At 39.6% G+C, this 14,710-nt stretch overlaps 1 protein-coding gene across 2 annotated transcripts in view; it reads right to left on the reverse strand.

Annotated features, from left to right (window-relative positions):
* Window positions 1-14,422, reverse strand: part of LOC121181814 (protocadherin-9) — a 179,581-nt gene extending 165,159 nt beyond the window's left edge. For both annotated transcript variants that reach the window (XM_041037974.1, XM_041037984.1), the window contains exon 1: window positions 11,387-14,422. In XM_041037974.1, coding sequence (XP_040893908.1) covers window positions 11,387-14,422 — 3,036 coding nt within the window. The remainder of the gene's footprint in view (window positions 1-11,386) is intronic.
* Window positions 14,423-14,710: the final 288 nt, after the last annotated feature.

The following is a 14,710-nucleotide window of genomic DNA, read 5'->3' on the forward strand; positions in this document are numbered from 1 at the left end:
TATCTTTCTTTTTGGATGTGCAGTTGTATGCATATGTCAGTCTGCCTTTGGAAACAAAAAGGGAATAGAAAAGTAACATTTGCCTCTGGCTCCCAGTGGTGTGACCACAGCACCCTCCTTCAATAAAGGAATCTTATACATACATTACACTGGATGGGCTTTCCCCTCTCTGCAACAGAACTGCATAACTCACTGCTGTCCTGGAGGATTCTGGGCTGTTACGGGTGAAAATGAAAATAGTTTCTCTCTTTATCTAGAGTCAAACACATCTGGGGATTCAATCTGAGAAATGCACTCACCTTCCTTCAGTTTTCCCCCAAAAGGGAAGCCATGAGTGACTAGATACTGGTTAAGGAAAGATTACACAAGAGGAAAATGTCAGCGGAATTAGACCATACTGTCATTAGAGGGAAATATGACAGAATGTGCATCAGCAGCAGAAATAAAAAATACAAAACTCAAACTCTTGGGCCCTCTTCAAGTGCCTGACTGATCCTGATTTTAATTTAGAGCAATGTGTGGGGCAGATGACTAATTTAGAGAATCTCCCAGCCAGCGCTCTATGTTCGAAAGCATCTGTCAGATATAGGAATGTAGCAAATGTAAGCATATTCAGTGAAGTCCATATGTTTGCTAAAAATTTAAGTCAACCATTCAGTGTACTTGAACAGAAATACCACATTAGAGAGTCCTTATCTTCTGCTGTTCTGATTATTCCTGCATTTTCTCATCGTAATGCTCTTGGCTTCAAAAAGTGGCCAGCAATCGCTCTATTTTCATATTCTTGAAGCAAAGGTTTGATGTGTGCTTTATTTTGACTTTTCTTTTCATTTCATTTTTTTCTGTCTCTTGTAGCAATAGACTGATCTGACTCTATAATATTTACAGTAAAGTCCAAATTTGTCAAAAGACACAACATATTCTTAAGAATTCCCCCTTTACAGTGTGCTTCCATCATATAAAGTACCGCTTTAAACATAATCTAAGGATTTTATCATCAACGCTGTCATAAAATCACTAAGGATTATAACATAACTCAACATTCACCTCTTCAGTATGTACATATGCCACTTCACAAACACATACTCATTTTTATAAAAGAAAAATGCTACATTAGAGGTCTCTATAGTGCCTCAGCAGAGCTCAGTCATTTAGAAACATGTGCAGCTACAGAGTTTAAAAAATAGTTGTATCCTACATAATGCCTCCCCAACCGCATAACATAACAGGTGAACACTCAGTTTTAACAGTAGTGTGAAATGTAACAAAGTACATTCACTCACTGCAGTTGTAAGTACAATTTTACTTCACTTTACTTGTACTTCCTTTTTATGCTACTTTCTACTTATACTTCTCTGCAATACAGAGGCAGATATTTTCAGCTTTTCCATATATTTGACAAGTTACAAACAGCAAAACCTGTCATCAGGTGAAGATTAAACAGACAGTACAATTGTAAAATATCACTTATATGTGAATTCATCTATGATGATGATCAAATCATATAAATAATATTCATATGATCATAAATCATAACACTCCGGGGGGACATAATACTGTGCTTTAATTTAAATAACATTTCAAATGTTTTGACTTTACTTGTAATGGAGAATTTTTACCTGGCTGTATTGCTACTTTTGCTTAAGTTAAAGATCTGAATACTTCAGTCACTACAAGTGAATCATGTGTTTGACCACCTATAGTTCTTCTATTAATCACCTTTATTGACTTACTATATATACACCAGTGTGTAATGGCTACGCATAATGAAACAAGAGCTGCTTTGAGGACATTGCTGGTGGAAGACCAAGGAGAGAATTAGTCTTATTTCTCTCCTAACAAGGTTAAAAAAGGCATGTGACATCACTCCTGTGTGGATAATTGTTCGAGTGGACGTTATGCTCTGTCATGTGCACTCAATTTGATGATGACAAAGTTGTACAACAGAAGAATGTGAACACAGGGGTTTTATAAATTTGCAAAAAAAATCCTACACAGGCTTTCTGTAAAACATCCACACAGAATTTAATGCAGCTGGTGGCTGGTGTGGTTCCGTTTAAATATTCTGCGAGAAAGGACTTTTGTCTTGTGTGCTATCTGCTAATTGCTCTCTCACTGGCAAAACTTATGTGTTACATTTTGCCAGTGGCATGTTAATTGAAGAAATGCTTTGTAAAGAAAAAGGACTGACTATTCATATTCTTTCACTAACCACACTATGCATATATAGAACATTTCAACATTGTCTGTCTGCAAATATAGTCTGTGCAAGAACAGAACAAAATAAACCTGCGACAGTAAGAACACCAAAATCATGGAGAGCATAGCACTTTCACGGATCCATAGCATCTACAGTCTTATCATGCCATGTGGATTCGTCTAAATTTGGAAATCTGGCCATGTGAGATTGGGAGACACTGACAACATATTCTGATAAAATGTTCAAGGATGCAATACTAGCATTGCTTTTTTCCCTCCTTTTTTTTGAAAAAGAGAGGCAATATGATTATACTTCAGGTCAGAAGTCAGGTTTCAAATTCCAGTCAGTAAGTGCACACAGCTTTTTGAAAGTGACCGTATAGATGAGGTCAAACTTTAAAGCCTATATTTATTTATTTATCCTCTTTTTTTCCCCTCGTCCTCACTCAAATGCAGACTAAGCTGTGCTTCTGGCTTTCAAATGGAGTGGACAGATTAAGCTGAGTTAGGCCTACTTTCCACAGATGTGTTGGCATTGCACTTTGAAATCCACACTCCCCCCCTCTCTCTTTCTGCAAAAAAACAGTTAAGAGGTGACACATCTATACTTCTTAAACTGGAAGGTAGCCGGAGATTAACAACTGAAAGTGTCACTACAGAAAAAGTCAGCTCTTCTGAGAAAAAAAAAATGTTACAACAGTGTTTCTTTTCCTTACTATTTTCATAGATACCCACAATACACAATACATTTTGAGTGTAATACTTTTTGCTATGGTGGTGATGATGATGAAGATGATGATGAAGTGGGTTAGGAAAGTCCAGTTGCTAATTTTCTGTTGATATTACTCTACACACAAGATTGACATTCAGATTTTATGATGCAGGTGTTTACTGTCAGTTTGTTGTTAAGCTCTACATGAATTCTTGCAGACCTGTAATTAAGAGCTGTTCAGTTATGAATGCTTCCACTGTTCTACCAATCAGAACGAAATCTTCAGTGGATTAAGCGTGCAAGAGTGAAAATACAACAAAAATGTGCTGGAAAGGAACATGTTAAGGCTCACAATTCTACCATAAAGTGATTTTTGAGTTATTTTTCTGTTTATGTGTCCTACTAACCCAGAGTCAGAAGATTTTTTCTTTTGCTGTTGTTTTTTGAAGTCATGTTAGACAATTATCCACTATTAGTTCACAGCCATTGTTGAGTATTAACATATACTCATGGTATAATCTGGAAGTAGCTCTAAACTAATGCGGTAGAAGGATTTTGTGAAAACCCTTGTTAACAAAAACAAATACTTATAGGTTCACATTTTGTCAGTCTGTCTTAAAACAGTCCTCATGTGCCCAAACATACATCAAAAGAGTTATTGGTGGCTATAATGATTTCTCCTGTGCATACTGGTTGTGAAGAGGTCGCTTCTTAACACAACGCCAATGTAAGAGATGGTGAGCAAAGAGGGAAGTCTCATTTTATGTTGTGTATGAAACAAAAATGGGCTTTTGTCTCCTAAATCATATTTAAGAAGTGATCCCTTCATGACCAGTATGTACAGGAATAAACATCACAACTTTGTTTTAAAACAGACTTAAAGTCTATAAAACTTAGCACCAGATGTTTGAGAGCAGCTGCTAACTTGATCCCACTGACTTTCACGTTTTTAGGTCAGTTAGGCTAAACTCAACATTCAGCCTGAATTCAAACTGCACGCAGAGACATAAAGACATCATGCGCTAATGTGACTCTTTAAGAGGGAAAATGTCTAATTTCCCCAAACCAAACTACCTCTTTAAATTAACTTTGTGTGTGTCAGTGACTTTTTGTGCCTCACTTCAAATAATGGATTCAGTGAAACCAGAAAATCAATTTGCTTCTTAAAATATACAACTTGGCATTATAATCAGCAGAAGCGCTTGTTTACGGGCAAATGCTGATTAGAACCGGTTCACACATGGTAGCTTGACCGAAACATATCCCAGTATATACATAATGTCTGATGACAAACATCATAAAAGTAGAACAAATGGACGAATTAAAAACAAGAAAGGAATGATCTCTTTGACACATTTATTACGAAATTATAAAGGTCGAGTAAAGCTTTTAAAAACAGAATAGGAGTTGCAATGTACTGAAGAATTGGCAGAGTTTATTTCAAATGTAATTAATGTATACCCAGCAATGGAAACGAAAAAACAGAAAAGGAGAAAACAGGGCAAATAAATAAAAGAAAAGAAAAAAAAATAAAACAAGTTCATTATTGTTTAACACAGCACATTAGGCAAGATTACCAGGAGTTCAATTTACATGAAACATCTCATATATACAAGAAAGATTTACATCGATGAGGGTTACAGAGTCTTTGTGAGCTATGGGGCCCAGTGGCAAAGCAGTTAATGGCAGTCACATTTCAAGTCAAGTGTGGCTCTTTGCTTGAGGGTGGTTTTGGCTGGCAATGCCATTATCACAACTATTAGTTTAGACACTGGCACACGCTAGTGACAGAGCAGCAGCCTGTGTGTCACTTGACACAACAACCCAGTGACAAGGACACGTCTCCCTCTGGGTTTGTCATGTCAGGACATACAGCACCACTTTGCCCATCTTTTACACACACACCCCCATCTCTCTCTAATGATAAACGGGGAGGGGATGGTAACAGGAAGAAAGTAGGACTACGTGCTGAACACAAAGCACCCTCATCTGTCACAAATGATCAGAACACAAAGGTGAACACACCCTTGGTGATTTAACATTGCATGTAACGGCACTGACCCCGATAAAACATGGGTGAAAGGCGTGGGCTGGAGACGGGGGAGATAAGGAGTGGGTGGAGGGTCCAAGTGAGGAGTGGAAAGGGGAGATGGGTTGTTGGGGTGGGGGTGGGGGCGGGGGGCATTCAAACAATGAAGTAACATCATAACTTCATCTTTTTATATCATTTTTTTTTTGTAGACAAGCAAGCAGTCAAGAAACATTTTCTTCCACCCTCTACTCTTATGCTTAAGGTAAATTTGAGAGACTTCAGATGCAATGTTGATACCTCAAGTGTTTTAAGCTGCAGTTTGTCTTATACTCATTAAGTGTAAGAATAAATATGAAGCTAGTATGTCAACTTGATTGATTGCCTTAGAAAAATGGGAAATGCGTTTTGTGGATTAGTGAAAACATGGAGATGAATTAAGTAATGACAGTCCCACAAAAGCCACAGTGACTTTGGTTTTTGTGCATGCAAAACATTAATTTCACAAAGCAAACCCCCTGAAGATTGATCATCAATCAATTTGCTTTGTGAAACTGCAGAAATGGATGATAAATTTGAGATGAATGGTTGCCAGCCAAAAGTGATGGACAAACAACGAACCCGGGAAAGAAAAAATAAATCGCACATGTACACACAAGCACACACGCATTTTGATATATGACAATATTTGTCATTATCAAAACTGTATTGTACGTGTTTCACAGAATAAAACAATGTAAAGACAAGGAAAAGTATCTCAACACATGTATGAAAATGATTAAAACAGAAATGAAAATTAATCGAATGTTCACAAAAAAAATCAAATGTAATTCCTGGTAATTTGCCATTATCTGTGTTTTGGCAATCCTGCCCCTGGCAGTTACAGACATCAAAGACACAAACAAAAGGCTATAAATAAATAAATATATAAATATATTAAAAATCAGTAGCACTTCATTTTTCTCAGCAGAGGAAAATAAAAACATATAAATGAATTCCACAGTTCAGCCAGTGTACCAACAGGGAGCTTTTGATTTATTTTGTTGTTTTGTGCAGACAAAACTGGATCTCCCTTGGGGCAATAATCTACTCTGGTAGTACTCACACCCACTACCTTAGTATAGCCCACAATCCATTTCATTTCCTTTTACCCACCTAGACATAGAGGACATGACAAGTTTTTTAAAGAAATACAATGTTCTCTGCAGTAAAGAGCCCTGCAAATCCTCCACTGATGATTTAAAGCTTTGATAGAAACTTCACTCACAGACTTATTGGCTTACTATCTCCTGATAGCTACGTTTGTTTCAACATCTGTTACATTTCACTCAATAAGGGAATGCAGAAGGCAGGTTATTCTTCTTGCATCTACCAGTAAGTTTGCTTAATTATTAAACTGATGCTGGCAACAGACCCAGTTGTAGACAACACAGAATTTGCTCAAAGATTTGGTTAATTAAAGTCTACTCGTACAGTTATTTATCCAGTTTAAACATTTTTTCATATGCACAAAAACAATGAGATTTCGCAAGTTGCTGTCCTTATTCTCAAGAAAATTTTTAATCCGCCGGAACGTCTTCAGTCAAAACTATCATTGACATGTACAGTGTGAGAGATCACAAACACAGTATCCCTACTAAGTGACAGGATAGCTGAGGAAAAGGATGTATGATCACAGTCTGCAACAATCACTGGCCTCTCTCCATCTTCCTCTTTCATACCGCCAAACTCTGTGTCAGCACAACCCAGAAGATATTGCAACAGACTTTTCCCCTCAGGTGCAACATTGTCATAGTTCATTAATCTTCTCAAACTTCTCCTGCTGCCATCAGCCCCCGTACGTACTACTAATCCCCTTATTAATGTGGCAAATGAACCTGCACAAGAAGGACGACTCCCCCAAGGCTCCATAATTACAATGGTCTGTACAAACTCCTGTTTGCATAGAATGTCCATTCATTAAATGTACTGACAAGACAACTCCAGGAACACTCCGCTAAAGATTCCCTGTTCTTCCTCAAAGTTCTGTCTCACATCTTTCACTTTAAACCGGATATTATATCTACTGTAATATTTAATAGCCGCTCATTTTTTGTTACTGATATGTAATACAACTTTATTTTTACTGTAGTTGTCACAACAAGAGGGAAATGATACAGGAGTCAGACGCACAGAAAAACTGAACACGATTTAAAGGCAAAAATCTCCAGAATTATTTTGATTAAGTAAACCTAATGTGAATATGTTGACAGTTGTTCTATACATGCAGTAACTATAGTGAAGCTGCACAAAAGGGAGTTGTTCTACTCTGTCCCCAGAGCTAAGGCATGATTTGTGCTGCCAAAGAGCACATCTGAGCAGTGTGGGACAAATGAACTGTACGTACAAGCTTCCTTTCAGGGCTTGCATCTTTTCTGCCATGCAAGAAAAGCACTAATAACCCACAGCAATTAAGCCTTTTTTTTACACATGAGGTGTTCAGGCCACATGGTTGCACAACTGAAAGCCCTATATAAGGCCCATAACTGTGCATCGTAACATATAATGTATATTACCATAACAAAGTGAGGGGAAATAGGACACATCTTGTGTATCTGCAAGAATGTACATATTAAAGTCTATGCGTGCTGAACAGAAAATAAACAGCCTTATTTTCACATTCACCATGGGATTCATTTAAAGTTAATGGTGAAGAGTAAGAATTTGAAATCTGGGTTATAATTGAGTAAAAATGACTTTTCATACAGTTACAGTCTCTGTGACTGCTTTCAAACCCTGCACCCTCAGCAAAACCATGTTAATGTGTCCATAACATGAGCCCTGGGATCTGATGTACAGTACATGGTTAATGTGTAGCCACTGGGCTCATGTTATGATGGTGAACCACATCTATGTCTAACACTACTGAAAGGAAGAAGTAAGACTGATGGTGAAACGGCTAGGATTATACTTGGTTTCTTAGATGCTTGTGTTGCGTTGTGAAACTAGGACAGTGTTTTCATGCTTTTTTCCTCAGTGTTGTTTACACTAATGTAGGTCCCTGGAGGGTAAATAATAAGTGGGGGAAAAACGAGAGGAAAGGCAAGGATTGCTCCTATTGCTATCAGCAAAGTTTGGGGTCTCTATAAAGCTGATTCCACTAGGCGTTAGTCTGTGGTGGCACTGTTGTAGATATCTGCTACTGTATTTCTGTTCCCTATGTTCTATATTCTCTGAACACCACTGAAGACACCACTGAAACCTTCACGCTTTGCAGCTGTTCTTCACCTCTTTCTCTCTGCTTACTTGTTTATCAATTTCCTTTCAGTTTCCTTATTCATTGATTGGTGCCGATCTTGCATAGAAGTGACTCTCGAGAACTGAAAGAAAATGATTTTTCAATTTTTAGAGAGCAGGTCAATTTTAAAAGCTTTTCAATTCAGCTTCACACATCTTTCTTGTTTCATGTCAACTTCAGGCAACAATGGTTGGTTTGTTACTCATAAGGCAACAATGTAAGTGCAAATTTTCATAATTCTATCGTATACCTGTGTGACACTTTATAAGGTGGAAACATTCAGCACCTTGGAGGCTACAATTTCAACATAGTTTATCCAACCGCATTTTACAACTGAAAAATAACTGGTGATAACTTAAATGGTATTGACTTATTTTTATTATCTATGCATATTGGTTCTGATTACTTATTTATTTTACTTATTTTTTTCTAGCTATTACGCTATCCCATTTGCTGCTGTTACACTGCAAATTTCCCCGCTGTGGGATTAATAAAGGATTATCTTATCTTATCTTATCTTTTCTTATATATAAGAAGTCCTTTAATAATGGAGTTTTTATCTTTTTCCAAACCGCTTCTTCTCTGCAGGGAATATGATATGATAATCCAACAATATTACCTTTTGGATATACTGTCTGTTTAAAGATTCACACAAAGGTAATTGGTGTTTTTGGCTTTCAGTATTTTTTTTTTTTAATTACAGCTAGTCTCCTCTCTGTTTTTACTCAATATGCCGACAGAATTCAAAAAGGAATAGGATATACTGGATGAGTATCTACTTGTCAATGCTCATGAAATGGAGATGACATCCACATGTCAATACAAACGGCCACATTGTGCAAAGAAAATCAAAACACGGAAGTAAAAATGGCATTGATAACATACCCTGCTTTATCCAGTAAGACATGTCAGTGCAATTATTGATTTTACCACAATCTATAACTGCCATTTAGCCTCAAATATGATCTGGAATTTCTTACAAATATCCAAAGACTGAAATCAGCTAATAGCGGTAGGGTAGAAAATTACTACTCTCTTAATAATATGCAAACAGAGATTAAGAAAGTGTGCCTTTGTGTGCGGTCAAAATACATAAGTGCATATTTATCTGAGTAACTCATACGTATTGCTAATGTGAAGGATATCTGATGACTTCAACCTTTTATGACAGATCTAAATAATACTGTTTTAGCAATATATCAAGAATAAGTAGCGAGTTGATTATGACTATGAATTTCATGACATGATTGTAAGATGTGATGTTTGACGTTTTGGTTCTAAAAATAGGTGACACTAACGAATGAAGATGTTTGATTGGCAAGACTCAGCTGAAGGGCTTTGTGTCATTAAGGAATGAAAAGAAAGTTGAATTAGACTGAGACACAACTTAAGGTCAGTTTCAACCGTCAGCTTCTATAATGATTACATGTATGCTACACATAAGTACATGGAAAAATATTAATCAAACTGTACAGAGCATGTGTGAACAAACGTGTCTGCAACAGTGCATTATTTATATTATCAGTGGCACTATACAGAACACACTGCCTCTGTTTGTGTGCTTCTTTGAATCATTTGTCAGAATTATTGATTCCAATGAATCTTGTGAAGAATTGTGGGATGACTGAGCAAATCAATGAAGTTGTGCTTACAGTATAGTGTCATATCTCATGTGTCCTCCTCTAGGGTTGGATCCCCTCCACCACCACCATCACCCATTTCAACGCCTCGTCCCTCTCTCTCTCTGTCTTTCACACACACACACACACACACAAATCACCACACACACACATACCAGCGGCGCCTGGCAAATGATGCCAAAGTGAATGCCTCTTTTGACTGCTACCTCTCACACAGAAACACATTAAATGCAACCCCAGATGCAGTGACCCGGAGGTATGCATCGATAGGACTCGCACAGTGTCACCCCTGTAATTCCACTCTCTCTTCCGGATAGATCTTATCACTCACATCTCTAACTGCCATTATCAATCTTCCCTGTGCAGTCTCTGCATCATTAGGCGAGAGTATTTCTCTAAGAACACCAACAAAGGTTTCACTCCTTTCTTCTCCTCCCTTGCATTTATAAGTCCACTGCAGGTTGGCGTAGTGCCAGGCTGTGCCATGCAGCGCAACACTGCCACCTAAAGGTTCAGTACCACCACCCATCAAGCCTGACCCACTGACAATACTCTCACTCTGCCTCCCTTTCTCCCTCTGCACTCTCTCTCTTCCCCCTTCTCTGCTGTTCTCGGTATTTGTCCATGTGTGTTCCATTAGATTAGAACTGTGTGTTGTGTAGTGGTGCTTTATTAGCAGAAAAATTAATAAGGCTTTGATAAAAAGCAGCATGGATTACGTTGAAATTTGAGGCTCATTATTGGCTAATCCTTTTTGAATTGGATGTGTATCAAGTTCCAGACAAGCTTCACTCAGTTCGCTAGTGTGCTTTGAGAGGAGGCATTTAATTCAAGCTTAGATGGTGTGGCAAAGCCTACAGTGGCATTCACAACACCACCGCAGCAGACTAATTATTGACTGTTGCAGGTGTTGAAAAGGTTACAAAGTCTTCTGTGATATTACAATACACACCAAAACGAAGAAACAAACAAAAAACATGAATACACTCAAGAGTTTTATGAGGAGAGAGGTGGAAAGTCAGCTAATATTTTGGAGAATGTGTGCAGCATTTATCTATGATGAGAACAGTAATCTGAGTAGATAGGCAAGAAAAAAATGTTTCTTTCACAAAGAACACTGAGTCACAATTAATGTTATGTTGGTACATTTTACCAGTGATCTAACCTGGGTGCTGAATAGACAAAATAAGGCAAGGCAATCACTCACCCACTTGCATTTTGTTAAATATGAATTAAATATATATTAATGACAAAACATCAGTCTATAATTATTCCCCCAAAATTATGCATGTGATTGTTGAGTCCATAATCAACTCCTTTAATTAGCAGTTGTTCAAGTTACTCTTTCTCTTTTTTTCATTTTTAAGTTTGAGAAACAGTGGAACTTGCTGAAGCAGTGTGTCTCCTGTACTCTTTTCTGTTGCTTCACAGTAACTTAGAGTGAGTCTCTAATCTAGACTGGCACTTTAGCACTGTGGAACAGGGCAGTTATAGGCAGTACTTATAGACCAGTAAAAGTGCTCTTTTACCTGCTGTCTGGTGTGCATGGGCCCCTTCGTCTTGAACCCTCCTTGGGAGCTGCACTCTGAGGCACTGAAGTGGTCGGAGCTCGTGGAGGACCTCTTGGAAAGGGTGTCACAACCCCCAACAAATGTGTTATCCAATGGGAGCTCCTGAATCACGTGATGCTTCTTCACTGAGACCGGTGTGTCAGCCTTGAGGTGGAAGGCCGATTGCGGCGAGGCGGACTTGTAGTGCCGGGCCAGGTCTGGGCTGCTGGGTTTGAAGGTTGTGGTAGGTGTGGCATTCCAATCAAAGCGCCCAATCCCTTGCTCCTCCAGCTCAGTTGGCAGGCTGATGGTTCCATTGATTGGCTCGTGGGCAGGATCGTCAGGTTTGTTCCCCTCAATGGTGACAAAGTTGAGCAGGGAGCTTTTTGGGGATTTCCTTTTCTTGCGCTTTTTCTTCTTGTTCTGCTTGTTCTCTGTGTTGGGTGACATCCACTCAGCCCCCTGTTTTTTCCTCTGTGCAGCTTTGAACCTGGAAGCGTGGCGACAGCGCAGCAGCACAGTGACAAAGATGACAATAATCACCACTAAGGCCCCAGTAACAAAGGCTATCATTATGGTTAAATAGTCACCACTTTGATAAGTTTCACTGCTTTCGCCTATGTTTCGGTCAATTGGGGTCTCCATGGTGCGTCGGATGAGATCATATATGAGAGTTGAGTTGCCCACAGTGTCATTGACGTACAGAAATACCAGCACCAGAGTATGGAGAGATTTTGGATACCCGAGGTCACTGATATTGACCACTAATCTGTGTAAGCCTATGTCAGTCACTGCTGGCTTTTCCTCCAGCGTAATATTTCCTGTGACTGGGTCAATTCTGAACAGACCCTTGTTGTTTCCACTGACAATGGTGTATTTGAGTTCGGCATTCATCCCTGTGTCACCATCTACGGCAAACACTTCTGCTACCACAGATCCTGGGATAGAGGAGAGAGGAACAAGCTTGAAGGATGTGTTGGAGGGGGGATAGATGACGATGGGGGTGTTGTCGTTCACATCAATGACATTGATGGTCACCTTGGCAGCTGAGGAGCAAGGAGGCCTGCCACTGTCCACAGCCCTGACATCAAAAGTATAGGAACTCTGTTGCTCCCTATCAAATGACACATTAGATTTTATCACCCCAGAGTAAGGATCCAGTATAAAGTTCTCATTGTCATTTAGTATGGAAAGAGAAACAGCAGCATTTTCTCCAGCATCTGAGTCTGTCACAGTTATCACCCCCACAGTGCTGTATTTAGGGAGATTCTCAGACACAAAGAACTGAAAGTGGTTATGTGTGAACTTCGGGTTGTTATCATTTTCATCCAGCACAGTTACAATAACAGCTGCCTGCGTTTGCAGAGGGGGTGTACCATTATCTCTTGCTGTTACAGTAAAGAGGAACCTGTCCTGATCCTCCCGGTCAAAAACCCTAGACGCAGTCAGGACCCCCGTTTTACGGTCGAGATCGAAGAATGATGCATTTGGTCCCAGCTGATACACTATCTCTGCATTTTTCCCGCTGTCCTCATCGGTGGCGCTAAGAGTAGTGAGGAACAGGTCACGTTTGTTGTTTTCCATAACAGCCAGCTCAATAACTGGCTGAGTAAAAATAGGTGGGTTGTCATTCTCATCCTCCAGCCTCACTCTTACCAAGGCAGTCTGATTCAAGCTCGGTTTTCCAGAGTCAGAGGCTACAATTTTAAAGTTGTATTCCTTGGTCCCTTCGTAGTCGAGCAACGCAGATGTCTCTAACAGATACTGGTTGTCGTAGACAGCTTTGAGATGGAAGGGCACGTCCTTCTCTATGAAACAAATGACCTTGCCGTTGATGTCTGTGTCTTTGTCTGACACTGTGATGAGAGCAATCTTGGTATTGATGGGATCCTTCTCTGAGAGGAAAACAGTGCCATTAATGGGACTGATTATGTATCTCAGGTCTATATTAGGTGGATTGTCATTAACATCAGTCACATTTATGGTAACAGTAGCTCTGGCAGGACTAGAGCTGCCATCACTAGCTAAAACAGAGAGCTTATGAATTGCAGTCTCTTCTCTGTCCAGAGGCCTCTGCACTGTAATTAGGCCAGATGTTGTATTTAATGAAAAGAGTCTTTTTGTAGCAGGAGACACCTGAGTCCCAAACACATACCGTATATCTGCATTTGCCCCTATGTCTGCATCTGTGGCCTGAAGCTGCACGACCGACGTTCCAATAGGGGAGTTTTCCGGTATGTGCACCTCTATCTGACTCTCTTTAAACACCGGTCTGTTATCGTTGACATCTGTTACTGTAACTTGTAGGATGGCAGTGCTGGATTTCTGTGGACTGCCACCATCCTCCACTTTGATCTTCATTACATATGTATCCTTCTGCTCTCTGTCCAGATTCTGCTGCACAATGAGCTGAGGCCACTTCTCCCCCTCAGGCGTTTCTACTATGTCTAAGCCGAAGGCACTTTGCCCGTTGATCAGCTCATATTTGTGGACACTGTTGGGGCCAGTGTCTGGGTCAGTGGCAGAAGGAATAGCAAAGCGGCTGTTAATGAGCGTGTTCTCAGGGATGGAGATGTTGATCACAGGGGACGGGAACATGGGGGCATTATCATTTGTGTCTTTGACGATTATTTTGATCTTAATCAGCCTGAAATAATCATTAGGCAGAATGACCACTTCAATTTCAAAGGAGCACTCACTGTCCTCAAACGAGGGACCGGGGCATAACTTCTCCCTGTCGATTCGGTTTGATGTTGTGAATATCTCACCAGTGCTGCTCAGAACACGGACCAGTGGGTTATCTCCTGCTTTGGAGACGAGCCGGTACACGAGATTAGCACTTGTTCCGGTGGCAGCATTTGTATGGGAAATGTTTAGGTCCTTTGGTATGTTTCCAATGAGAACATTTTCTTGCAACTCCTCTCTGATGGGGTAGATTAGCTCTTGGGCTATTGAAGGATCTAGCCATATGCAGGCAAGTAGTGCGCCCAACAGGTAATAGTCTTTTAGATCCATGACAGAGTAAATGTGTTTCCAGCCTTCTCAACTCAAAGGTTTCTTTCTATGCAACGTTGTTACAGGCAGTGACTCCTGGCATGTGATGGCAGGAATCTTCCACAGACAAACCTATGAATACATGACAGAGTTTCTCTTCAGTGAAATAACTTCACAGTTTGCACAGTAATTAAATCTGATTAACAAACAACCCCACTCTTCACAATCAGCTGTCCTGTCCAGTTAATTTTATTTTATATGATATACTATTAAATCTGCCCATAGGCCTTTATCAACAAGCCAATGAAA

Source organism: Toxotes jaculatrix, chromosome 1 (genome assembly GCF_017976425.1).
Source record: "Toxotes jaculatrix isolate fToxJac2 chromosome 1, fToxJac2.pri, whole genome shotgun sequence".
NCBI lineage: Eukaryota > Metazoa > Chordata > Actinopteri > Toxotidae > Toxotes > Toxotes jaculatrix.